The sequence below is a fragment of the Doryrhamphus excisus genome, linkage group LG8 (genome assembly GCF_037039965.1).
Source record: "Doryrhamphus excisus strain RoL-2023G ecotype Guam linkage group LG8, RoL_Dexc_Guam_v1.1, whole genome shotgun sequence".
Lineage (NCBI taxonomy): Eukaryota > Metazoa > Chordata > Actinopteri > Syngnathiformes > Syngnathidae > Doryrhamphus > Doryrhamphus excisus.
Genome location: NC_136364.1, coordinates 19,594,358 through 19,620,287, shown reverse-complemented (window position 1 = coordinate 19,620,287; position 25,930 = coordinate 19,594,358). Strand labels below are relative to the sequence as shown.

Sequence of the window (25,930 nt, the reverse complement as noted above, 5' to 3'; positions counted from 1 at the left end):
CACAGTACAGTTTTTAAAATACCTTTTGCCAGCCATTTGTTACCAGTGCAGAAACCAGCAGTTAATTGCCTCCCTGCCAATGTGGTAATGACAATATAATGACAAACACGTGTTGTTATCAAAATAAGACTCACATCAATACTTTCACAATCGAATACACATAGATTTTCTGTTTGTTTGTTTGTTTGCACGGCAAATACACAGACAGGTCCTCGGTGGTACGAGGAAGCATTCTTGAGATTTATTATGGTCAGCTTAACATTTCCATGCTTCGCTGCTTTCTCATCTGTTTTATCTGAATGTGTTTGCAAGTGCGTTTTATTTTCAGCTAGTTTCAGAAAATGTGTTCCAGAGGTGGTTTGATAAATCTGTTAATGTCTCACATCAGACTGTTCCAACACGGCAGCACTTGCTATAATAGATCTTGTCGCTGTGCCTTTTCCCCTTGTCAGACCCTGGCCACATCGCAGGGGAATATTCTGGAAAACAGGGAGCTGATAGACAGTCTAAACCAGGCCAAAGCAAGCAGTGCCCTCATCCAGGAGTCACTACTTGAATCACACCGGCTGCAAGCATCCCTGGACCAGGTACTTCACACGCTGTAAAAACTATTTTCATGGTCAATCCCCTCATCAACACCACAGGCAAGGTCTGGTAGTTAACTTGACATATCCTTGCTGTTGCTCAGTGCTTTCAGCCGCCGCCTTGGTCAACGGTAGACCTCGCTGGAACGGTGGTTGCTGCAAATGTAGTCAAACATCTCTGAGAAATGGGGCCAATTTTTTACTCCCTGGATTCCTTCCCACATGTATAATTTCTCACAGATTATTAGGCACTATTCATCTTGCCTCTTTTATGTCTGGCCTTTGGGCTATATTAGGAATGCGCAAACAATATTGTGTGGCGTCTCTTTCTTGCAGTTATGTGGCACTTTTTTTTTTCCCTCTATACTTATTTCATAGCCTAACTCATTCGGTTGATGATCAAATGAATACTGGACTTTCTGTGACCAGTACGGGTTTGATTCCTCATCTAAACTCATATTGTATAGTAACATGGTAACAAATGTTAAAAAAAAAAACAAACGATGAGCGAATTGAAGAAACAAAATAAGCAGTTGATGTTTGCTAAATACAAGGATGAAGAGTCTTGAACCAGTCAAGACTGTATATACCCTTACGAAAAGAAAATATATTTATCAATATATTACTTTAAATATATTGTATTATATTATAATATATTATTTTTCCAGTATATTTTCCAATACATTATATATTATAAATACATGGAATAATATATTTTTGTACATATATTATACAATATATTATATATTCATGTAATATATGGCAATATATTGCAGAATATACAAATGATTGCCGCTTTCAATATATTGAAATATCTTAAAGTAGTTGAGTGGTTAACGCACAAGCCACACAGCTAGGAGACCCAGGTTTGATTCCCTTTGTGTGGAGTTTGCATGTTCTCCCCGTGCATGCGTGGGTTTTCTCCGGGTACTCCGGTTTCCTCCCACATTCCAAAAACATGCTAAGTTAATCGGCCACTCCAAATTGTCCATAGGTATGAATGTGAGTGTGAATGGTTGTTTGTCTATATGTGCCCTGTGATTGGCTGGCGACCAGTCCAGGGTGTACCCCGCCTCTCGCCTGAAGACAGCTGGGATAGGCTCCAGCACCCCCCGCGACCCTCGTGAGGAAAAAGCGGTAGAAAATGAATGAATGAATATTAAATCCAAATATATGAGTTTATATATCCCAAATTATATGCAATTTTATATATGTAAAAATATAGTCCTTTTTTGGTCTTGATCTTGATCGCAAGATATTTTTTATATGTATCAATATATACACATATATGATCTATGCATATATTGCAATATATTGGAAAATATAAACATAAGATCCCATATATGGAAATATATTTCCTAATACATTGTATTATATTTGCCAATATACTGCAATATATTTTTTTTCCATAAGGGAGATTATATATTATATAGATTATATATAACACATGTATATATTAGGAAAGCATTAAGTGAACAAATGTAACAGTTACTGTTTGTAAAAGTACCAGATGGAGGGGTAGGATTTAATAAGCTTTGCTTCTTCCTACTCCTTTTGGACATGTGGAACTGTGAACTGATTATGGGATGCAATTGTAATCTGATGCATGTTCAAATGAAATAAAACCATTGCCATTACCATAACATGGACAACTCACAATTCATTTTTTGTGTGAGCATTGATCTTGTTTTTACAACACTTAAGGAAGAGGATGCTAGCGATACGAAGATTAGGCTGTGATGCAGGGGCAGACTGGCCATCGGGAGTAGCGGCAGTTTTCTCAGTGGACCGAGCAGTAATGGGCCGATTGATGGCCGTTTATTTATTTATTGCTGCGCCTCGCCTTGGTAACTATGGTACCTAACTCCAGGGCCGTCGCTGGAACATGTCACTGCTGACACAACAAACATACAGAAGAAGTGCCCTTCGTAGGGGACCACATTCCATGGGGTGCGGGTGGGGGGGAGCACTAATTACAGAATAAAATCAAACATTCATCCACTCTGTTGGTTCAATGAGATGTGTTATAAGATGCAGACTTGATCCCCATCCTGCACTGGTTCTTTCTTTTTTTTAATATATGTAAACAATGGGAGGCTTGTCATCCTCTTGGGAGCAGTGTTTTACCGTACTATACTTTACTATTTTCTGCCCCCCCCAGTTTTCTTCTGTCTATTGGTAATTCGTCTTCTCTCTCTCCTTTTGTCTTGATCAAAACAACCACTTCCTGTTCTACTTCCCTATTTATGCGTGTCTGTCTCTTCATTCCCTCCTCCTTGTGTTCGGATTTCAGGAGCGCGACGCCTACCTCCCTCTTGCAGAGAGTGCCAGCAAGATGTACTTTGTCATCACAGACCTGTCGAAGATCAACAACATGTACCGCTTCAGCCTGGCTTCATTTCTGCGCCTCTTCCAAAGGGCTCTTCAGGCCAAGAAGGTGACTCAGTTTTTCACTTCACTCCAATCCTTCAGAATAACTTTATAGAACCCTTAATAGAAAAGTACGGATACAGCTATGTGTGTTCACCCAAAAGTCGATTTCCCATAAGTCTTGGTAAAAACTCCAAGGGGTTGTTTTTGGGATAATTAGAAATGTAAATATTTTGTGGGTATAACTACATTTATACAGCGGTGGTAGTATACAGTATACAGTATACTAGTCACATTCAATGATTGGATTCATGATTCATGATGGATTCATGAGGTCCATGATGATACCCGTGCCAAATGGGGTGGTACGGGGTGGTCAGGTCCCTTTGCAGGTCGTCTAGCACGCTGACCACTTGGTTGGTTCTCACTTCCTTTAAATGAGTGGCATTTAGCGAATTTGAGTGGCACCCGTCATCCGGTTTCACATGAATCAGGGTGGGATGTGGACACTTCTATGCCTTTCAACCTGCTGATGACACCGTGACATTCTCAAGCATAGAGGCCACATCCCTCTGAGAACATCCCGTTTGAAGAATGGCGATGTGCTGTTGATTATCAGTCCAAAATCCGAATGGCGGGATGAGTAGAACTGGTTCAATTCCAATTGAACCAGGACATTTATCCATGAATTCTACCATTTTCATGAAATTGCTCCCTATAACTCATCACCGACTATTGTATTTATCATGTTTATCAATGATCTATCTCCAAATGTTACACACATTGTTATATAGTTTCATAAATGTTCAGAATGTTTTAGTACACATTATAAAGTATTATATTTTAGAATTTTGTTGTTAAAGCTCAATACAAAGGACATGTACAATACAGTAATAAAAAGATTAAAAACAAGAATTTAATGCAGCACTAATAAAAAAAAGAGAGGAGATTCCTTTTTATTCCTGTGACTTATTGGGAGGAGGAAATATAAGAGGCAAGAGAACACAGAAAACAATCTTTTAGCTTTCTCCTGAATCATAATAAGGCTCACTGGGAGATTCTGGTTTCCCAGCTAATGATAAGACCACTCTGCTGCTTAGTTGTTACTGTTGCTTTCATAGGGGCAAATACTTCAACATGCTTATTTCATCTTTATCTTCAATTAGGCCTGTCATGATAATCAATACATCAATTAAACCCCATGATAAATAAAATCTATGCCAGCCACAAGGAAGTCAGGGCTTTTCTTTTTCTTGGCACATTTCCACCAGAAGAGCCTGCATTAGAATTGGGAGACATAACGTTTTAATTGATCATTTTGATTGATTTCTGAGTGACAAAACACCGTAACACAAGGACCACCTGTACTATAGCAACAATGTAGTATTAAATCAAAGTTAAAGGGACATATGATCACTGTGTCATTTCACAGCACTGTAGGTGCATGACAACACATAATTAGCTTGATCTTAATGCATTGTAATTATTTTTTAGGCAATGAAGGTTATAGTCAGACGTTATAGATATGGCAGGTAGGCTTAATTTAGATCAGGGGTCTCAAACTCAATTTACTTGGGGGCCACTGGAGCTAGGGTCCGGGCGAGACAGGGCCGCATCAGGTTTTCCAAAAAAAACCCCCCCCAAAAAAAACGCATTTATTAAAAACAGAAAAATTAATAAACTTTGCCTTAGTTTCGATTTTCTACAGGAAAAGCTCTGATAAAACATTCCACTGTTCTCATATATCTTACTTTTTATTTTTCTACACAAAATAAGATGCAAATTAAATAAACAAATCAAAAATAAAGAAAATCAATCAATCAGTAATAAATAAATAAATATAATAATAACAATAAAACGGCAAATAATAAAAACTTAAGAAACCACATATAGTTGGTGGGTAGACAAATTATTTTTTTCAGATTAAAATGAACAAAGCATTATTAGAGCCCTGTAGACATGACAAAACACGACTATAGTCACATTTATACTCTTTTTATTTACAACATATTGCGCAACTGCAGGGTCTTGAGACACATGCTAACTCGCAAAATAGAGAGCTAGCGACCTAAACGGTAGCCTTCAAGTTATTTCCTTTAAACTTAAATAGCCAAAAACTTACCACTTCCACACGGATAGGGAGGATAACTATTAACAGTTATTTAACCTTTAACATGAACATTATTCAAACGTAATAATTTTTTCTGGGTACATGATACCATACAGCATCCATATCAAACTTGCGCGGGCCGCACTAACATTAAACTTTCATATCAAGGCGGGGGCCTCAAACTAGTGTCCTGCGGGCCACATTTGGCCCACGGGCCGCGTGTTTGAGACCCCTGATTTAGATGTTCTTTCTTCTCAGTAAGCTAGTTTAGATTGCAGTATGGCCTGTTAGGAATCGTTATAGATAATGACTCCTCCATATGAACTCTAAACCTACTGTGATAACCACAAAATACATGCCATCATCATGGGGTTAAACATATTGCACAAATTTGTCCAATTCCCGTGTGTGTTGTTTGATGCGGCGCTCTCATCCAAGAACATCAGCAGGCAACAACTGGTCACCACAAGCATGCATGTGTTTGTGTGTGTGTTTTTTTCAGCGGGTGTGGTTAGAATACTAAAATACCGTTTTGGTAGATTCTCCTTTTTGTACTATTTGGCTGTTTTCTGTGTTTAATTTCCATGAGCGGCAGATGGTTTGTGGGATATGAATTAGAATGAACATCTTCTTGTTTGATGGGATTGATATTTAACATTTCTATTTTATATTTATATTTTTATACCTGTTACATTTGGAACATTTCAGTTTTAACATGTCTTAATGTTGCTAGAAATGGAAGTGGAGTCACCAAGCTGAGTTGTTATTGTATACTGTGTGCAATGACAATAAACATCCATCTACTGCATCTATCGATCTGAAGTACAACAATGAAAACACACAAGTCTTAACCTTCAGTCCGATCAGTAATACACAATAAATAAAATAAAATAGTGCAAAGCACCTTAAATAATAACACAGCTCTTCAAAGTGGAAAAACTGTATCCAAGCACAGATAATTCATTCATACTTAATTTTCTGTACCGCTTATATCCTCACAAGCATCGTGGGGGCATTCTGCAGTGTATCCCAGCTGACGGCAAGAGGCGGGGTACACCCTGGACTGGTCGCCAGCCAATCACAGGGCACATATAGACAAACAACCATTCACACTCACATTCATACCTATGGACAATTTGGAGTCGATAATTAACCTAGCATGTTTTTGGAATGTGGGAGGAAACCGGAGGACCCGGAGAAAACCCACACACGGGGACAACACACAAACTCCACACAGAGGGAATCAAACCTGGGTCTCCTAGCTGTGTGGCTTGTGCGTTAACCACTCTTTTTAAGTGATTCATATTTTCTCACAATGTGCTCATTGTTTGTGTGTATTGCAGGACGTAGAGAATACTGAAGACAGGATAGCTGCTTTGGAAGCAAGCTTGAAGAATATGGTGTACGAATACGTCTGCCGCTCGCTTTTCAAGGTAATACATACCGTATATTTGCACTCCAGAAAAGACTGTTCATTTGAATGGAAATGGAATGTATGTACAAACACAGATGACCCGTTATTATCATTGAACAAGTGGTAAAGTAATATAGAGACACAATAAAGAGACACAAGCAGTATTGACTAGCATCGTGCTCATGCTGTGAATGATTGAATTGTGTTTGTCTCCATGATTGTATTCTTTATGATGTGAACAAACAAATATGCAAGAAAATTCACTTACTGGCCACAATATTTTGTCAGTGTCAGTCAAAAATGAGCATTATCTTTGTAAAGGTAGCATTTTGATACATCTCATCAGATTGTATAACTATGGAGGGCTTTAGTTTCATTGTCCCATCAGGCTAGTCTGTTCCTCAATGATTGGAATAAAAATGTAGTGAAAATTCAAAATGAATCCTCATTCGACATGGCATGCATTCTCTCAAAAAATGTACATCTTCTATTCATTTTTTCATCTTTTCAGAATTTAACATACATAATTCATTGTATCTGTCAGGTTGACCAGTTAATGTTTGCAATGCACTTTGCCAAGGGCATGTATCCCGAGCTCTTTAAGGAGAATGTGAGTATGCACATTATCAGTTTACTTTTTGTCAGTACTGCAGTTTCAATACAGAACCTACTTTACTTTATGAACTTGTTGAAAATATATTCTTTAGGAATGGGATGTCTTCATTGGCTCCATTGTTGGGGAAATGTTTAAACACGAGGTAAGAGTTTTTTTTTTTTCTGCAATTAGTAGAAAACAATAGACTGTTCCAATAACCTTTTCTTTGCCTTGTTGCTCTCTCAGGATTTCCCATCCTGGATTGATCAGGAGAGACATCGATCAGTAGCACTTTACAAGGTAAAAATTGAACACTAGAGTTGTCACGAGAAAAGACGATACACGAGATTGAGTAGGCAATCGAGACAAACCGAGACAAAGAGACTCACATAAGGGCTCACTCTGTTCATGCCGTTATTCTATGGAACAAATGCGACTCCAAATTGTCCATAGGTATGAATGTGAGTGGTAATGGTTGTTTGTCTGTGTGTGACCCTGTGATTGGCTAGCGACCAGTCCTCGCCCGAAGACAGCTGGGATAGGCTCCAGCACCCCCGCGACCCTCGTGAGGATAAGCGGTAGAAAATGAATGAATCAATGAAATATGCCAAGGTGCTGAAACCAATGGCCAGAGTGAACTTGTTGATAGCAATAGAAGAAGAAATGCTAACTGCAGTATATTTAGGGGAGTTCATTTTCATTTATTGTATCATTAATTTGTTCATTTATTACCATCCCAGGCTTTAAACTCACACTTGTGACACCCCTACTCAACACAAATTAAAAAGGCTTTGTGTGTGACATATCTGCAGATGACACATATCTACTTATGTGTGACAAATTGATGTATTACTATTTGCAATCAAAAATTGTTTTGGATTTGAACTCACAGCTCATATTATACCTTTTCTTTGGTGTTTTTTAACATCTGCCATTCGTCTTCCTCAGGCTACATTTACAGCCCTCTATCAGTCCCTGTGTTTGAATGACTCAGACCTTTGGATGTCCTTCGCACGGAGCTCACATTGTGAACAGGAAATTCCAGCCACCATTGCCAAGAAAATGACTCCCTTTCAGCAGGTCAGCTATCAATTAAATTCAATGTTCATTTCAAAATACAGTGGCACAACTTATGTGTTATGGGTAGACGCCTACTCACACACACAAAGTATATTGCCATCTCCTCTTTGCCAAATAATGACTATGTGGAATGAACTTGATGAACACATTCATTGTGCAAGATTTACATTTCATCGATACACATGCTTATAATAAAATAATTGCATAATGTAGCAGCAAGCAGGATGTGGCAGATCGATTCTATCACATTACAGTCTGGATTTTGGAGTGTGGTCATATGGTGTGACATAAAATGTGAAAAACATGGAGCGACATTAAAGGTTAAAACAAATCATTTTTACATTTTTAAAACGCTGCCTGAATAATGTGAATAATTGCTATCCCCATCCCCATAAAAAATGTCTATTGATTACATATGGCTCAAACCCTCCTGGTAGCTTCACGTTGATGATTTTGGATCAACATTTGCAATGAAGTGATTGTTAATCGATTCAGTTCAGCTCCAGAACCCTCTTCAAATGCTATTGTTCACACGAAACACAATCCCGGTTTAAGCCCTAAATATATTTCTGCACCAAAAACACCCGCTATTTACAGAGTAAAAAAAAAATCTAAATAAAAAAGGGATATTTCTATTGCAATAAGTCTGCGAATATGTGTAGCCGTGCATCGCGACTGTGCAGGGATCGACTGTATTCTTCTTTTTGATCCTCTGTTTATCGTTTTATCATCTTCCCTCCAGCTGTTATTGGTTCAAGCAGTCAGACCAGATCGACTTCAGAGTGCTATGACAGCCTTTGCCTCGCAGGCCTTGGGTAAGTGCTTTAATATAGTCATATTTTTTGGTTCCGCTGCAAGGTCTACTCCAGCTTTTTCCCAATCTGACCCATCTTACCCATCACCCTGAGTTGGATGAATGGATGAATATATTTTGATGAATCTTTATTTAAGCTTTCTTATATCATAAATAGGTCATTAGCAATTGCAACAATAATTTTGTCGTGTATATACCAGGAATACCATTAGAGTCCAAAGCAGGTTAAATCAGATCTTTCTGTCTATTGACTGAATTTCAGTGTCAGATTGCAGCTTTAAAATACAAACCTCAGGCTGACAACAGGCAAAACTCTCTAGCCACTATGTTGACATCCTATTTCTTCTCTGCTTATGAGCCCATCTCTCCATGCAGGCGATGCCACCTCATTAAAGCATATAGATTTTTAGCACCTTCACTGTGCTCTAATTTATTCCACTTTTCTTGCAACACCTGCCCTGTGTGCAATTGAGAATTAAGATAATCTGTCTCACACACTTCCAACTGCGCCAGCAAAGCTTTCTGAATCATATATCAAATATGTGAAAACATGGGCAAGAAATGCCACTTTATCCTTGTGTGTATCAGAGTGTTTGTTTGGCTGCTTAGTGCGTCTCTGAGGTTCGGAGCTGCTGTTGAGTTGTGGATTTGCCTCAGATTGTCTTCATTGTTTGACAATGCAATGCTTAATAATACTCACAGTAACTCAGTGCATTCCCTTGATGACATTGTCTTACATCTTCAACAGTATAACTCAAAATGAGCACAAATACAGCTCATATATCGGATCTTATTGGACTGTGAAGTTGTGGGACTATGAGAAAGGCCCCTAAACTACTTGAACTAGTCATTCCACCATTGAAGTTGCAGTCAGTATTTAGGTAGTGTCTATATATGAGGGAGTGACAGCAAAACAGGAACGTCGAACGTAGCAGTGTGTGCATTTTGTGTCTTTGGCAGTAAATCGGTATGCTAATGAGGCATGGTCTGTAATCCTCTTACAACTAATCTCCCCGAATCCCTTCAGTCTAGGGCTGGCCACTGCTCACACACAGGCATGTCTCGCATAACACATACACACACACACACACACAAAATTATCTGTTTGAGATGTCTTATTTTCGAGCTCGGACGTCCATCCAATTGGACACCTATCAAATGCAAATCTTTTTATTATTATAGCGTTCTTTTTTTTTTTTTTACCAAAACGTCAGGTACTGTACAAGCTTGTATGCTTGAGAAATTTCCTCCACTAAGCTTTTAAACCATTTCAGAAGCCATTTTTTTCCCACATGACTGCATGTTCCAAAAATCAAGGTGAATGTTGTAATTCACGGCCAGGATGCCGGTTTACAGCAAGAATACTGATTAGCTGACAGTATCAAAGTTAGCGATGTGCATCTTTGTGCAAGTGCATGCTGTGGAAAATACCCCGTGTCGTTGCAAGCCACGTGGCCACTGTTGCTATGGTGATTCAATATTGCCACACGCCGTGGCATCCAGAGTCTGCTGTCTGCTGTGACATATGACATACATGCCGTACTTTGGGTGATTGTTTATGGTTAGATTTGCCGAGATATGTGTACTTGGAAGTGAACATTGGTTTGTGTGTGTGTGTGAGTGTATGATACTTGGCTGATACTTGCGTCAATGAACTCACAGCTGAATTTCTAATAGATTCCTGTATCACAGCTTGTGTGCCTCTATTCACTCTTATCTGATTTGCGATTCAGTAAATTACAGCAGAATTAGAGCCCCATGCTCAGTGGGAAACACACACAAACACACACACACACACACGGTGTATGACAAAGAGCCTCAGCACCAGGGGGCTGACAAGGTATTCTTGTGCCACAAGGTTGACTCATCTGCTTGCGGCATTACTCAGTTTGCATAATGAATCAGGCGTCTAATTTATCTCACTATCTCTTATCAGGCACTTTTCTCTTTCTCCATTATCATATCACCTCTGCTCTCCTCACTGACAGTGTCAAATGTAGACCACCCTCCCTCGCCTTGCAGTTGATGATCCACTGCTACATTTATCACGACTGAATCACTTTTCCCCAATATTTCTCTTGCGGCTTCGATTTACATTTGCTTCTAGTAGGTTTTTTGCATTTTCGACATGCATTTTTTCCCCCCTCTCAATGCACCTGAGCCTACATTCATTATGTCTTTAATTTACATAAAATAAATCCAACATTCTATATCACAGTCTCTGTTCTGTTCCAGGGTTCTTCCTCAGAGTTATACCTTGCCTCCGCTTCCAAATTGTTTGTTCATGAGGGTTCCGTTGGTGTTGTTTAATGTTTGAGGACTAATGATGCTACACCTGCTCAGTGTGTAAAGTGCCTTGAAATAACAATAACAAAATTGTCCTGACTTGACTTTCTTTTCTTTGATTTTTCCTTCAGGTATGAAGGAGCTCTCTCCTCCTCCGCTGAACCTGCGACGTCTATACTCTGAGACACTGGAATGGGAACCTGTGCTGATCATCACCTCACCAGGAGCCGACCCCTCCCAGGAGCTCACAGAACTTGCCACAGACACTGTGGGTCGGGACCAGTATCACGAGGTAGACGGCAGACATTAAATGACGGATCGAATTAGTGCATCGTATCCACTTCGAGTTACGAGTGTTGCATATTTCAGCAAGTCCATTTGTGGTATGTCAACTTAAATTAGCAGGAAATTTTCCTTACATTAGAAACTGATTCTTCAAGTATTTCATGCTTGCACTTAGAATAAAAATAAGAGAAAAAAAACACATTATCTGTCAATTAACCACAGACAAGATGAACAAGATGAAATACATAATAGAATCCAATTTTCTATTCCATTGCCTTTGTTTGGTACCCTGTCTGAGTGTGTCTCTCTGTCTGCTCAGATCTCGATGGGTCAGGGACAGGCCGACGTGGCCTTGGCTACACTCAGAGAGTGTTCCCGAAATGGAGAGTGGCTTTGCTTAAAGAATCTTCATCTCGTCACAGCGTGGCTACCCCTCCTAGAAAAAGTAGGTATTGTATGTTGTCTGCTGTGTTTGTGTATCGGTGAGATTTTATTTGCTATTGTGTTAGTGCTAGTTTTTTTTTTTTTGTTTGTTTTAACCTCGCAAAATAGCTTGCATTATTAATCTACTATAGAAATAAAATCCAACGTATTTTACCTAGCCATTAAAAAAAAAAGTTCCTTTGACATTCGGTCAGCAGCAATAACGTAAAAAGATGTAATTGTCAATTTTAGTATTTTAAATATGTTATGCAATTTAAACCATGCAACTTAACTAACTTAAAAACTATCGTAATTGTGAAAAATCTAAACAAATTTCCATTTTTTTAACATATTATAATTACCCATCCATTTTCTATACTGCTCCTCACGAGGGTTGCGGACATGCTGGAGCCTATCCCAACTGTGTTCAGGCGAGAGGCGGGGCTACACCCTGAACTGGTGGCCAGCCAATCACAGGGCACATATAGACAAACAACCATTCACACTCACATTCATACATATGGACAATTTGGAGCCGCCAATTAACCTAGCATGTTTTTGGAATGTGGGAGGAAACCGGAGTACCCGGAGAAAACCCACGCATGCACCGGGAGAACATGCAAACTCCACACAGAGATGGCCTAGGGGGGGAATCGAACCTTGTTGTGTGGCCTGCATGCTAACCACTTGCTCCACCATGCAGCCCATATTATAATTATAACAAACCAAAATAATGATAACAATATTACATGCCCTTTATTTACATGAATTATGCTGACATCTAGTGACCAGTGTAGAATACTACATAACACCTTTTTGAATGTGCCTTCTTAATGCCTTACAGTATATTTGTATTTTAGTTCATTTAGCCATTTTCATTCTTAAATATGCTTATGACATTCTTTGACTAATAATAAGCCGTATTCAACCACAAAACAGCAATAATCTCTTTAATATATTTGGAAAAAGTACATGTAATTGGAAGTGCAATGTGGCGAAGGACGACTGTCTGACCCCACATCCCCTCCTGCTCATTTCCAGTTGAACATTTTCAAGTTTTCAAATGATGTATGCAATTTCTGCTTCATTTTCATTTTTATATTACTGCACACACTGCTTCACGCACAGTGTATATTCTTGCTGTTGCCCAAATTTCCATATCTAAAATTAGTTTCTACCCTTCTGGTGTGAATATACATATTTTAACCTTTTCCTTGCAGGAGGATTCTTCACTGTGCTGTTGATTGTGTGCCTCTGCCCTGGTGTGGTTTTGTTGTTTTCCACTGTGCATAAGTATTTAATGCTGGCTCTGCATGAAGCGTTGTCTGTGTTAGCCTCTGTGTCACCTGTTTGTTTACTGTGGTGTACATGTTTTTTATTTTACATGAGGGACCGTCCTTCTTTTGTTTTATTTGTTCTGTTTTGTAATGTGTCAGAATGGCAGGTCAAAACTCTGCGGGAGGCACAGCTTTTGACAGTGATTGGCCAGAGTATGCGTTCAAGTGTGTGTGTGTGTGTGTGTGTGTGTGTGTGTGTGTGTGCACGGCCCTGTACATGTGCATACAATTGTGCACCACGGGGTTGGTAATATCCCTTCGAGCCAGTGCTTATACTGTATTTGTAGTATGACATCAAGCCTTTACTCTTTTTATCTCATTACAATTTGTTCATTTACTTCATTTTCCAGTGTGTTACATCTCAGATATCATCACACCATATTTTCTATCAGTAATACACGGTATGTAGTACATATAAACATTAAACCCTAGGTTCCCAAAGTGGGGTACGCAGATTTCCGTTGGGATTATTTGAAAAAATTTAAATGACTATGACTATGTTGCCGCCAAGCATTGATATTTCCGTAATGCACTCAAAAGCCTCATGCGAACAACACAGACAGACTTGTATTTACTATTCTTCCTTTCACCTCATCCTTGTTTACAAATATTAATGCTGTGCTTAAATTCACGGAGGTGAGGTTTAACAATATTAGCTCTGTGCTGCTGTGCATTTTCTTTTGTTGTGCTATTGATGTGCTGATTTACCCAAGATTGAAATACAGTATACATACTGCTTCAAGTATATACTGTATACTTAAATATTTTAATATATGGTGCTCAAGGTTGATGTGGAATGTCTTTGAGCCTGTCAAGGGCAAGCACGATTGACTTCTCATTATTAATCATGATCGACTGCTTCTCTTTGGCAGCGTAAAATGATTAGCTTGTCAGGCATTTATTGCAGATTTAAGAAGGACAAGTGTATATTCACACAGGCTTGGGACATCTTTTAGAGCAGGGGTCTCAAACTCAATTTACCTGGGGCCACTGGAGCTAGGGTCTGGACAAGGCTGGGCCGCATCAGGTTTTCCAAAAAAAAAAAAAAAAACGCATTTATTAAAAACAGAAAAATATACAAACTTTTTCAGTGCTTTGGTTGCGATTTTCTACAATATAAGCTCTAATAAAATATTCCACTGTTCACAAATATCTTAATTTTTATTTTTCTGTACAAAATAAGATGAAAATAAATAAACAAATCAAGAATAAAGAAAATCAATAAATCAGTAATAAATAAATAAATATAATAATAATAATAAAACGGCAAATAATAAAAACTTAAGAAACCACATATAGTTGGTGGGTAGACAAATTATTTTTTTCAGATTAAAATGAACAAAGCATTATTAGAGCCCTGTAGACATGACAAAACACGACTATAGTCACATTTATACTCTTTTTATTTACAACATATTGCGCAACTGCAGGGTCTTGAGACACATGCTAACTCGCAAACTAGAGAGCTAGCGACCTAAACGGTAGCCTTCAAGTTATTTCCTTTAAACTTAAATAGCCAAAAACTTACCACTTCCACACGGATAGGGAGGATAACTATTAACAGTTATTTAACCTTTAACATGAACATTAATCAAACATAATATTTTTTTCTGGGTACATGATACCATACAGCATCCATATCAAACTAGCGCGGGCCGTACTAACATTAAACTTTCATATCAAGGCGGGGGCCTTAAACTAGTGTCCTGCGGGCCACAGTTGGCCCGCGGGCCGCATGTTTGAGACCCCTGTTTTAGAGGCTTTTGTAAACAACTGCAGATTTCAAGATCATAGTAGTAAAGGTTATTGTTTAGAATGATCAAGAATAACTCAGAAATGACCAATGATCAATTCTCTCATGAACGAGAGGGTGCTGACCAAAAAAAAAAGAAATGATTGTTTTGCTGCTAGTGGTACTGGTGCATTGTAGAAGATGAATGGTGACAGTCCCTGTTTTTTGTATTTCGCTGGTCATATGCATCAATGACAGTGGATTGGGCATTTGAAATAAGGCAGAAACACATTGATTGTGTGTGTGTGCGTGTGTACAGGACCCTGATGCACCACCGTGCTATTTTTAACCCTGAGTGTTTGAGAGCGAGATGAGGGAAGGAACGCACGAAAAGTGAAAGCTGTAGAGGTGAAGTGACACCTCGAAACTGAAAGAAAATGTAAAAAAAAAAGGAACAACAAAGTAACATTATGGTATATAAAATACTAAACAAACTACTAATGCTATACCCGTCAATAAACATTTTCATTCTTTTTCTATAGTGCGGGAGTATGCTGGAGCCTATCCCAGCTGTCTTAGCGTGAAAGGCAGGGTTCGCCCTGCACTGGTGACCCGCCAATCACAGGGCACATATAAGACAAACAACATTTTAGACTAAAAACGACTAAACAGGGCGGCACGGCGGTCTAGTGGTTAGCGCGCAGACCTCACAGCTAGGAGACCTGGGTTCAATTCCACACTCTCTGTGTGGAGTTTGCATGTTCTCCCCGTGCATGTGTTGGTTTTCTCCGGGTACTCCGGTTTCCTCCCACATTCCAAAAACATGCTAGGTTAATTAGCGACTCCAAATTGTCCATAGGTATGAATGTGAGTGTGAATGGTTGTTTGTCTATATGTGCCCTGTGATTGGCTGGCCACCAGTCCAGGGTGTACCCCGCCTCTCGCCCGAAGACAGCTGGGATAGGCTCCAGCACCCCCGCGACCCTTGTGAGGAAAAGCGGTAGAAAATGAATGACTGAATGAACAACTAAAAAAATATTGAGCTTGCATAATAGGCACACTTTTCAAAATTAGTCATAATAATAATAGTAGTCCCATAGCTATATTTTGTGGGTGGGTGTCTGACAAGGGTAACTTTAAAAAGTTGTGACCTCACATTACAGTGTGTTCAGTTCACAATCACTGTCACACATCCTGGACCAAGTGTGACTGAATGTGTGCCAACACCTTCCACAGGAGCTAAATGCACTTCGTCCCAAAGAAGGCTTCCGGTTTTGGATGACATCAGAGGTTCACCCGAGATTCCCTCCCATACTGCTGCAGTCCAGCCTCAAGATCACTTATGAGGTACACTTTTGAATGTACTTCTTCAAATCCTTTATAGTTGATGCACTTATAATATTTCACTCAAGCCATTTTGTCACGGCTAAATGAGTAAATGGGGTGTGTTATAGAAAAACAAAAGCAAATTTGTAGCTGCATGCAAACTAATTAGGTGTACAGTCATCACTCGTTTATCACATTTAATTGCAGACCCGACTGTGATAAATGAATTTCCACAAAGTAGAATTCCTTCTTTATAAATTGAATATTTTTGGTAGGTAGACATTAGAAAACCTGCTCACATATGATTCTACATATAGTTTTTAACATTATTAGAGCCCTCTAGACATAGAATAACAACCCTATAGTCATCATTACAATCATGTTACACAATATAGCATATATGATCAGAGAAAATAAGCAATTGACCAACAATTTATCTACATCGCACACACACAAAAGCAGTCTCAGAGAAGTAACAAACTATTTTTATTCATGCCGATGATGGCTTGCTATCATTACATGTCAAAAACATAATTAATATGTGTGTGTGTGTTAAGTTTACATGTACGTATATATGCCTGTAGTACATTTGTGAGGCAGCAGCTTTAATTTGATGTTTTTTGTCAACTTTATGTGACACCATGCTATTAATAATGCATCATGCATATTTTGTGAAGCACAAACTAATGTTCCTGAATCATTTTTCTTTTTTTTTTTAATCATTATACATGTGTATATTTTGTAGGATCCTCCTGGGCTGAAGAGGAACCTGTTGAGGACTTATGAATCCTGGTCTCCGGAGCACATCAGTAAAGGTCCGCCTGCTTCTCATTTACAATTTTAGTTTTAAGTGACGTTACAGATTTATATGAGTTCATTGCATTTTATGTTGGATGTATTTTACATTTCATATTAGAAAATGATATCCAAAGATTGTTATAACATTATGGACGATGTTAATGGAGGAGCCAATTGCTTTGGTTTAGGAGGAAAACTGGCCCGTGCCCAGTCTCTCTTCTGTCTGGCCTGGTTTCATGCTGTCTGTCAAGAGAGACGCAACTACATACCACAGGTAAGAAACTCACGCACACATACCGTTAACTACTTAAATGGTCAAAGTGCCTCCAATTCTATCAAATGCACTTCAATTTAGCGCATTTTTCAAAATTACCTGCAAACATAAACACACTATATTATCTTTGCCATGAGTACTGATAATGGGAAACAGCAGTACTTCAGCTGTATACCCATTTGGGTATCTTTCAAATATATACATTTCCCATTCAATGGACCGACAACTCGCATGCTTCTCCATTTTCCATGTCTCCTCGCCGCTCCTCACCTTAAACCTTCCCCGAAGTGGCTCTTTGACTGTCTGTTGTTTTTATCAAAACATAACTTGCATACAGAAACAGAAATTAAAAATGAAATTAACACTGTAATTAATGAATCACAATAAATGTCTTTACCCACCTGTGTTTTTAGGGTTGGACTAAGTTCTATGAGTTTTCCTTATCAGACCTGCGTGCTGGTTTTGACATCATTGATAGGCTATTTGAAGGTAAGAGCCATCTTAAAATGGTGTTTTATGAGCAAGTACCGACTAACTCATTACAGATTTCACTGACAGTACTATGTACTGTATGATAGCTTAGCAAAGTCATAGCTTTTCTCTTGTTTCTTCCGATATCCCGCAGGAGGTAAACCTTTCCAGTGGGAGTTTGTCCATGGTCTGTTGGAAAGCGCCATCTACGGCGGACGCATCGACAACCCATCTGACCTCCGCATCTTACGCTCCTACCTGGAGCAGTTTTTCTCCGCACGACTCTTATCTTCCCTCTCAGCCGGGCAGGGAAAGAGCAAAGGGGCACGCTTTCTTCCATCTCAGATCAGCCTTCCAAATTCTTGCTGCATTCTGGTAGTTTGAGAGGATTACACAACACACACACACATTTTAATTTACAGATTCCAGCATGTGTGTGTGCTCTATGTGAAGCACTAATCTTATGTAACGTCTCCTTTAGGTATTCCAAAAATATTTTTTGCTACAGACAAATATTTAAAAAGGAGCACTTCAATCTTTGCTTCGGGAAGCAAAATCTGCAATTTAGTGTCTGTGCATCTTAAATGAACTCTGCTGCATGAGCAAAGCAAAACGTATTTCAATGAAATGAAATGCTAGTGGCCACCGTGGCTTATCAATGACTCAGACTTCTTGCTGGTTTTGCAAGTGCATGTTGTGTTCATCACTTAAAATTGGCTCCCCGTTTGGCAAGGAAATAGAAAGTCAATGTGGGAATCTTTTGTGTGAATTTTCAATATGCAAAGAAAGTAACAACTAGTTTTAAGTGGGAGTTCATTTTCCACTATGTGACTCATTTTTTATTGCAAAGTACATATTGTTAGTGGACGCTTGTGTCAAGTTATGAAACGGCAATCAAGATCATTTCAGTCTGTTCTCCCACATAACAAATGAGTTTCACATCTTACTTAAGAATATTCATATATGACATTTTGTCTTTCTTTGTTTCCTGTGGGAATACTTTTATGTCTGTCCACTCCCAGGATTACCGTGGTGTCATCGAGAATCTCCCAGAGGATGACAGGCCTGTATTCTTTGGACTGCCCGCTAACATTGAAAGAACCTCACAGAGGATCATCAGCTCGCAGGTGTGTAACTAAACACACACAGACACACACATTCTTGCCATGGAGGTTTGGATATATCTTCTGCCTGTAATAATAATAATAATAATAATAATATTAAGCTTATTTCCAAAAACTGCATTTTGTGTTCAGATGTATTGTCATTGACTAATATTTCAATTTGTCTTTGGCCACAACATAAGGCACACCTATGCTTTATCTACAGCATCAGGAAGCCCTCTTGGAATGATGCAGTGCAGCAATGCAGCATAGCAACAACAAACAGTAGTCTCAAAACAAGCAGCCGTCTGTTGTTTTTTTTTCTACCTTGCTATTAGATCAAAGTCCCCATGTAGAGACACAACATTTATAACATCACATTTGCAGTTTGCAGAGTAATCTAATCAGTCAAAACGTCTGTTGTGTCTGAATCAGGCAAGCTTTATGTTATGTTATTACTGTGTCAGCTTGTTATTAAATAAACTCCACAATAAAGATAATGACATTTTCATAAGTAATACAATGTTCAGCAGTATTGTGGATCAACAGATGAAAGTGGATTTCATGCACACAAAGGGTACATCCCATAACATAAAATAATATGTGCCATTTTTGGTAATGATGAAAGTAAACTTGGGGCTGCACGGCGGGCGCGTGATTAGCGCGCAGACCTCACAGCTAGGAGACCCGGGTTCAATTCCACCCTCTGTGTGGAGTTTGCATGTTCTCCCCGTGCATGCGTGGGTTTTCTCCAGGTACTCCAGTTTCCTCCCACATTCCAAAAACACGCTAGGTTAATTAGCGACTCCAAATTGTCCATAGGTATGAATGTGAGTGTGAATGGTTGTTTGCTTATATGTGCCCTGTGATTGGCTGGCCACCAGTCCAGGGTGTACCCTCTTGCCCGAAGACAGCTGGTATAGGCTCCAGCGGTAGAAAATGAATGAATGATGAATGAAAGTAAACTTGATTTTTGTATTTATTTATTCGTGAATTAGATAAATTCCTCAGATCAAGTCATATTAGGTATTTTGTATTCAGAGAGAAATTGAAGGGACAAATTAAGGATTTAGTGCAAACAGTCACATGTGCACACACACACACACACATGCATGCAGACATATAGGGACACACACTTCATCAACCCAAGCAGTGAAGATAAAGCAGGTGTTTTTAAGGGATTCGCCTCAACCTAATGCAAGCCATTCATCACACACTCTTGTCTTCCTCACATACACATTCACATTAACACGCATCTTGTTTTTATTTTTTGTGACTCTACTATACGGCCCTCTTTATACGTTCCTCTCAAGCATGTAAGCATGTTTGATGAGGTGTGGAAGGATCTCCTGCGACTTGTATTCATGGTTTTGTCCCTGCAAATTCGAATCTATGCTCCGTATAAATTGTATTTTTCCAGTATTTTCCAGTCATTTGTCTTATTCAAACATGCTCAGTGAATGAATTTGGCCATAAAGTGTTTTTTTTTTCTTTCTGTTCTTATATTCTCCTTGTATGAGGAACAATGCAAACAATATTAATTTGTTAATCATTGTTTGACAGGTGATTTCACAACTTCGTGTCATAAGCCGCTCGGTGGCAACAGGGTCCAAGTTTGACAGGGATCTCTGGTCTCATGGACTGTCACCCATCCTCAACTTGTGGAAAAAACTCAACAAGGTTCAAGTATTATCATTTGTTTTTACAAATACAAATTGGAAATTGACAGGCATTTATTTAACTCTTGTGTTCTTCTGTCTATTCGTGGGTTTTATAGACGCTGCCTCTTGTTGGTGTGCCAATGCATTACCTGATGCCCTTTGAGCGTTAAAAACTGTTTCTGTCTGCCCACCCTCTGTTTTCCAGGGTTCTACGCTGATCCAACAGAAGGTCACACCACCTACAGATCATCGTGGGTCACCAGTACAATCATTTATTGTTCTTGAACAGTTCAATGCCATTCGATTGGTTCAGGTATGTACTAAATGCAGAAAGGAATTGTGCATTCTGACTAGATATCGACCCATATGTTTTCTTCATTACCGATACCAATACCGATTTTTAATACTCAAGGAGGCCGATAACAGTAGAAGCAGTAAAAGTGAAAATATTAGCGACAAAATTTTGAATAATAAACTCTTGGACTATTGGCCACTCTAAATTGTCCATAGGTATGAATGTGAGTGTGAATGGTTGTTTGTCTATATGTGCCCTGTGATTGGCTGGCGACCAGTCCAGGGTGTACCCCGCCTCTCGCCCCAAGAAGACAGCTGGGATAGGCTCCAGCACCCCATGCAACCCTCGTGAGGAAAAGCAGTAGAAAATGAATGAAACTCTTGGACTTTTAGCTCAAACTAACCATGTGATACAACTCATCAGAATACCATGTGTACTAGTGTGTAATATTGTATGTGTGCTATAACCAGATATTTATTTAGTTGTGTGCCACTAGGGTTCCTGCATTTATGTAAGGTATGCAGACATATTGTGTGAAATATACTAAGTACATATAATACTGAGCTTTTGATCTATTATTGGCCATTGCAGATATGTGTCAAAATGCTGAATACTTCCACTGATAATTAATTGGTCTGGCCCAATTTCAGCCGATCGCTTGTTATGACATTCATGACTGAATCACCGAAACGGTCATTGGCTTGATTGACATCTGAAAATGTGGTCCTGTATGTGCACTAAACTGCCATTGTTGTCACAGAGTATCCACCAGTCTTTAGCTGCCCTCAGCAAAGTGATTCGAGGCACTGAACTTCTCACTCCTAAGGTCCAAAAACTGGCATCTGCCTTGCTCAATCAAGAGGTAAGTTGAGCTCAAAAAAACATATGGGCTTAAATGTAGTATGAGTGAAATGTTATCTTTTTAATGCATCATTTCATTTGACACAGATTCTGACAAGTTGTGTAAAGAATAAAATTAGCCCAGTGGTTGATTGGTGATCAATTCAGGGTGTACACCACCTCTTAGCGAAGGTCAGCTGGGTTTCCAGTTTCAGATTAGGTGTGAAAATGCTTGACTAAATGAAGTTTAACATTACCGACATGAGCCCATTAAAGCCTTCTCATGCACAGACAACAAGTGTTGGCTTCTAAGCATTATTAATGTTAAAAGCCTAAACAGCTGGAGTCCTCAATAGGCCACCAAACATTAGCCAAATAATGAAACCATTCATGCAGCACTTGCAAGCCGGATAGCTCAGTGGGTCATGATGCTGGTTCTTAGTCCAAGGGGACCAGGCTTCAAATTCCAATCAGGGTGCATGCTAGTATGTACTACTATTATCATTATTTTTTTCTGGTACTGTCTCTGAGTGTCTGCTGAGAAAAACTGGATAAATGCAAAGAATAAAATTAGCCCAGTGGTTGACTGGTGATCAGTTCAGGGTTCCCACTTTTCTTTGGAAAGGGTGTAAAGAATAAATACAGTCTCGTTATAGTAAGTAATATAAGTCTTGTTATATCGATATCGGTTATAACGAATTACTACTTATTACGATACTATTTTCATTTCCCGGCAAATTTCTAGTCTTTTATGATATAATTAGTTCCGTTACCCGATACCCGGTTATTATGATAATCCGGTTACTACGATGCCCTTTTCATCTCCCGCCAGTCAATTTGGTCTGCTTATATTGATACAAAAGCAGCTTAAATCATCAATGGTAAATCATCACCATTGTTCTATACTATAGAACAATGTCGAGTGCATTATTGCCCACTTTTAATGCAGTTCGGCGCAGGATCGGATATATGGATAGTCCGGTTATATCGGTATTTTTTCCGACTCCCGAGAATATCGATATAACGAGACTTTACTGTATTCAGTCTGCAACTTGAAGGACCATCACAACTTCATGTAACGGGTAATCACAGAATCACGCAAGATTAAAACGTGATGATATATCTTGTTTAAGAGAAAAGCTGTCTCACGGGCACAGGCCAGTAATAATAGCAGCGCTACTGTGAATGTTAATACGCGTATGGAAGTGGCAGTATACGAGAAGGAATTGGAACCCTACACTATAAACCTTGCAATCCTACCTACCTCAGTGCTCACAATGTTGTTTGCTTGACAGGTTTTTTTCATTGAAGTTCAACTGTTTATGTCCACGCAGAAGATGTAGTAATTATACATTTGATCAAAGTTACTTAAGATTTGTCACAATTGATTCATTCAATTCATATTCATATGTATGGAAGTGGCAGTGTGCGAGAAGGAATTGGGTCCCTACACTATAAACCTTGCAATCCTACCTACCTCAGTGCCCACAATGTTGTTTGCTTGCCAAGTTTTTTTCATTGAAGATCAACTGTTTATGTCCACGCAGAAGATGTGGTAATTATACATTTGATCAAAGTTACTTAAGATTTGTCTCAATCGATCACAATCATATGACTTTCATCAAAGTATTTGACACCAGTGTCTTTTGTTTCGTCTATGGGAACCCAATATTGTGTGTGTATCGTGACACCCTTAATAATAAGGTATAAAGTGTAGTATTATGTATCGCACTGTATTATAGGTATTTATTACAAAATGTATCAAAGTGGCCCAGTGCATATTTTTCCGTATGCGCTTGGACACCCCCGCTGTAGGTGTAATGACCTGGTGTCGTGATGCTTATCTGTGATAAAAATAGCATTTGAATATTCAGCATTCCGCCACTTACTCAAAGGAGGAGTTGTTGCTTCCTTCGGGCCACTGATGTATTTTTCTTAGGTACAGGAACAACATACCTTAATATTACATATTTGTATGTTTTACATTATGACTTATTTAGTGATTATTGACTGCGGATTTAGGCATGATACTCTTTTCGATGTGCTTGACACTAATTCTCTCATGAACAACAAATGACACCTTTGAACATAAGCATCCACCCATCCATTGTTACAGCACCACATAAGCATTAGTTCAAATTTGAGTTTGTTGGAATTATACATACGTCACAACCGTGACTGTAAATTCGCAGATAAGATGAGCGAGGCTTTTTCTGAAGCTCAATAAAGGTCAGATGCTCAGTCGGTACTTTTGTATGCGCAGCCAGCCCTCCCGTCCTCCATTATCTTTTCAGTTACTCCATCACACTATACGTGCATGCCGGAAATTGCACACACCACAATGTACTGACTTTTCAAATCTGCTTCACTTTTTATGTAAAACACAGCCAAGGGACTAATCCAAGCAACTTTTTGGGTAGACATGAGCTACTTTACCCTGAGGGATGGCTTTAATGCAGCTCAGTGAATTAGATTTCGTGCTGCGCTATGTAGTTTTCTGCACTGACAGCAAAAGTGAGCAAAAGATGTGTATTCATTTGGACACACAACAACTGAAGCATGTAGCTTTCTTTTATATTTATTGCTGTGGAAGTAGCAAACGTGTTTAAATAACTTGCTTGTTTTCCCCCTTTCCTATAGTGTCCTTTGACATGGCAAAATATGTGGGAGGGACCAGAAGAGCCAATGCAGTACTTAGGAGCTGTAGTCATGCGTGCGATTGCCTTACAGGTAACAAACAGTACAATCGATCTGTTGTTTATACTCACCACCCATGAGGTACACCATCCATTAGATATAATGTCTATTTTTTGGATGGTGTCATTGATGCCCATGATGCATGTCATTTTTATGGACACGGTTGGAAGACAAAGAAACAAAAGTCTTGTGTCGGGACTGTGGTCGCAGCCCGAATAGAAAAGACTCTAAGCCCGCATGCTTCTTTCTGTCTCTCGGGATTGTCAAAAGACCGGCGTGTTGTGAGCGTAGGTTTCTATACGGTGCATAGGGTACAATTAGGTCAATCAGATAGGAAGGTGCCAACTTGTGTAATATTTTGTAATCAAGTAACAGGGCGTTAACGTCACATCCTAAATGCAGTGCAAGCTGGCTAGTACTGGAGAAATGTATGCGTCTTTGTAAGGAGTTGTGCTGCAGCATTTAGTTCTAACTGCAGGCTTTTCAAACTAGACATCAGAAGACCAGAGAGCAGCACATTACAGTAATCAAGGAGCGACGTGACAAATGCATGGACCAGGAAAGAATAGGCCGATGAAAAAAATGCTGTTTTAGTAACATTCTTAACGTGCTTATGAAAGGATAGAGTACATACAAGTAAATCAATATGCCTGCAATAAATTAAATATTGACTAAAAGAAATTAATAATAGAATTATTAAAATTACCGTATTTTCCGGACTATAAATCGCTCTGGAATATGAGTCGCACAAGGCCAAAAATGCATAATTAGGTAGAAAAAAAAACATACATAAGTCGCACTGGAGTATAAGCTGCATTTTCTATACTCCAGAATTTATTTTACAAACGAGTTGACCAAAACAGACATTACGTCATCTTGAAAGGCAAGTTCTAACATTAATAAAACAATAGAGAACAGGCTGAATAGGTGTAAGATATGCTAACACAATGGTTATTCAGCTACACCAAAAATAAACATAAACCGAAAAGGTGTCCAGTGGTTATTTAACATAACAGTTTTAAGTACAGTAACGGTCGCTCTGGAGTATAAGTCGCAGGAACAGCCAACCTATGAAAAAAGTGTGACTTATAGTCCAGAAAATACTTTAGTAAAATCTAGATTAGATGATAAATCACAATTGTTATCGTTTAAATATATTTGTGCACAAAATACACAAATCCTTATATGGATTGAAATATTCTTCTTGTGTCATGTGACTTGTGCCAGCATAAAAGCCCTGCAATATATTTTGTGATAGTCAGTTTAATAAATAGAAATCACTAAAGCAGTTGTAGGCATTTTACAATTGAGTTTTTCAAAAGGTGCAAGTAGAGTTTCATATAAAAGACATGTCCGCCTTAGGCTCATGCCAGGAAATAAAGGATCTGGCTCTGTCTCCTCACGATCGTGTCAGAATATACGCCTACCTCAATAT

At 38.9% G+C, this 25,930-nt stretch overlaps 1 protein-coding gene across 3 annotated transcripts in view; it reads left to right on the top strand.

The window, feature by feature from the left end:
• dync2h1 (dynein cytoplasmic 2 heavy chain 1) overlaps positions 1 to 25,930 on the top strand; it is a 66,663-nt gene that overhangs the window by 36,333 nt on the left and 4,400 nt on the right. For all 3 annotated transcript variants that reach the window (XM_058080102.2, XM_058080101.2, XM_078792975.1), the window contains 20 exons: positions 453 to 587; positions 2,878 to 3,021; positions 6,408 to 6,497; positions 7,023 to 7,088; positions 7,186 to 7,236; positions 7,320 to 7,373; positions 8,022 to 8,153; positions 8,896 to 8,968; positions 11,385 to 11,545; positions 11,858 to 11,983; positions 16,267 to 16,377; positions 17,102 to 17,171; positions 17,343 to 17,428; positions 17,842 to 17,917; positions 18,054 to 18,274; positions 18,922 to 19,026; positions 20,566 to 20,682; positions 20,869 to 20,976; positions 21,719 to 21,820; positions 24,439 to 24,528. In XM_058080102.2, coding sequence (XP_057936085.2) covers positions 453 to 587; positions 2,878 to 3,021; positions 6,408 to 6,497; positions 7,023 to 7,088; positions 7,186 to 7,236; positions 7,320 to 7,373; positions 8,022 to 8,153; positions 8,896 to 8,968; positions 11,385 to 11,545; positions 11,858 to 11,983; positions 16,267 to 16,377; positions 17,102 to 17,171; positions 17,343 to 17,428; positions 17,842 to 17,917; positions 18,054 to 18,274; positions 18,922 to 19,026; positions 20,566 to 20,682; positions 20,869 to 20,976; positions 21,719 to 21,820; positions 24,439 to 24,528 — 2,118 coding nt within the window. The remainder of the gene's footprint in view (positions 1 to 452; positions 588 to 2,877; positions 3,022 to 6,407; positions 6,498 to 7,022; positions 7,089 to 7,185; positions 7,237 to 7,319; positions 7,374 to 8,021; positions 8,154 to 8,895; positions 8,969 to 11,384; positions 11,546 to 11,857; positions 11,984 to 16,266; positions 16,378 to 17,101; positions 17,172 to 17,342; positions 17,429 to 17,841; positions 17,918 to 18,053; positions 18,275 to 18,921; positions 19,027 to 20,565; positions 20,683 to 20,868; positions 20,977 to 21,718; positions 21,821 to 24,438; positions 24,529 to 25,930) is intronic.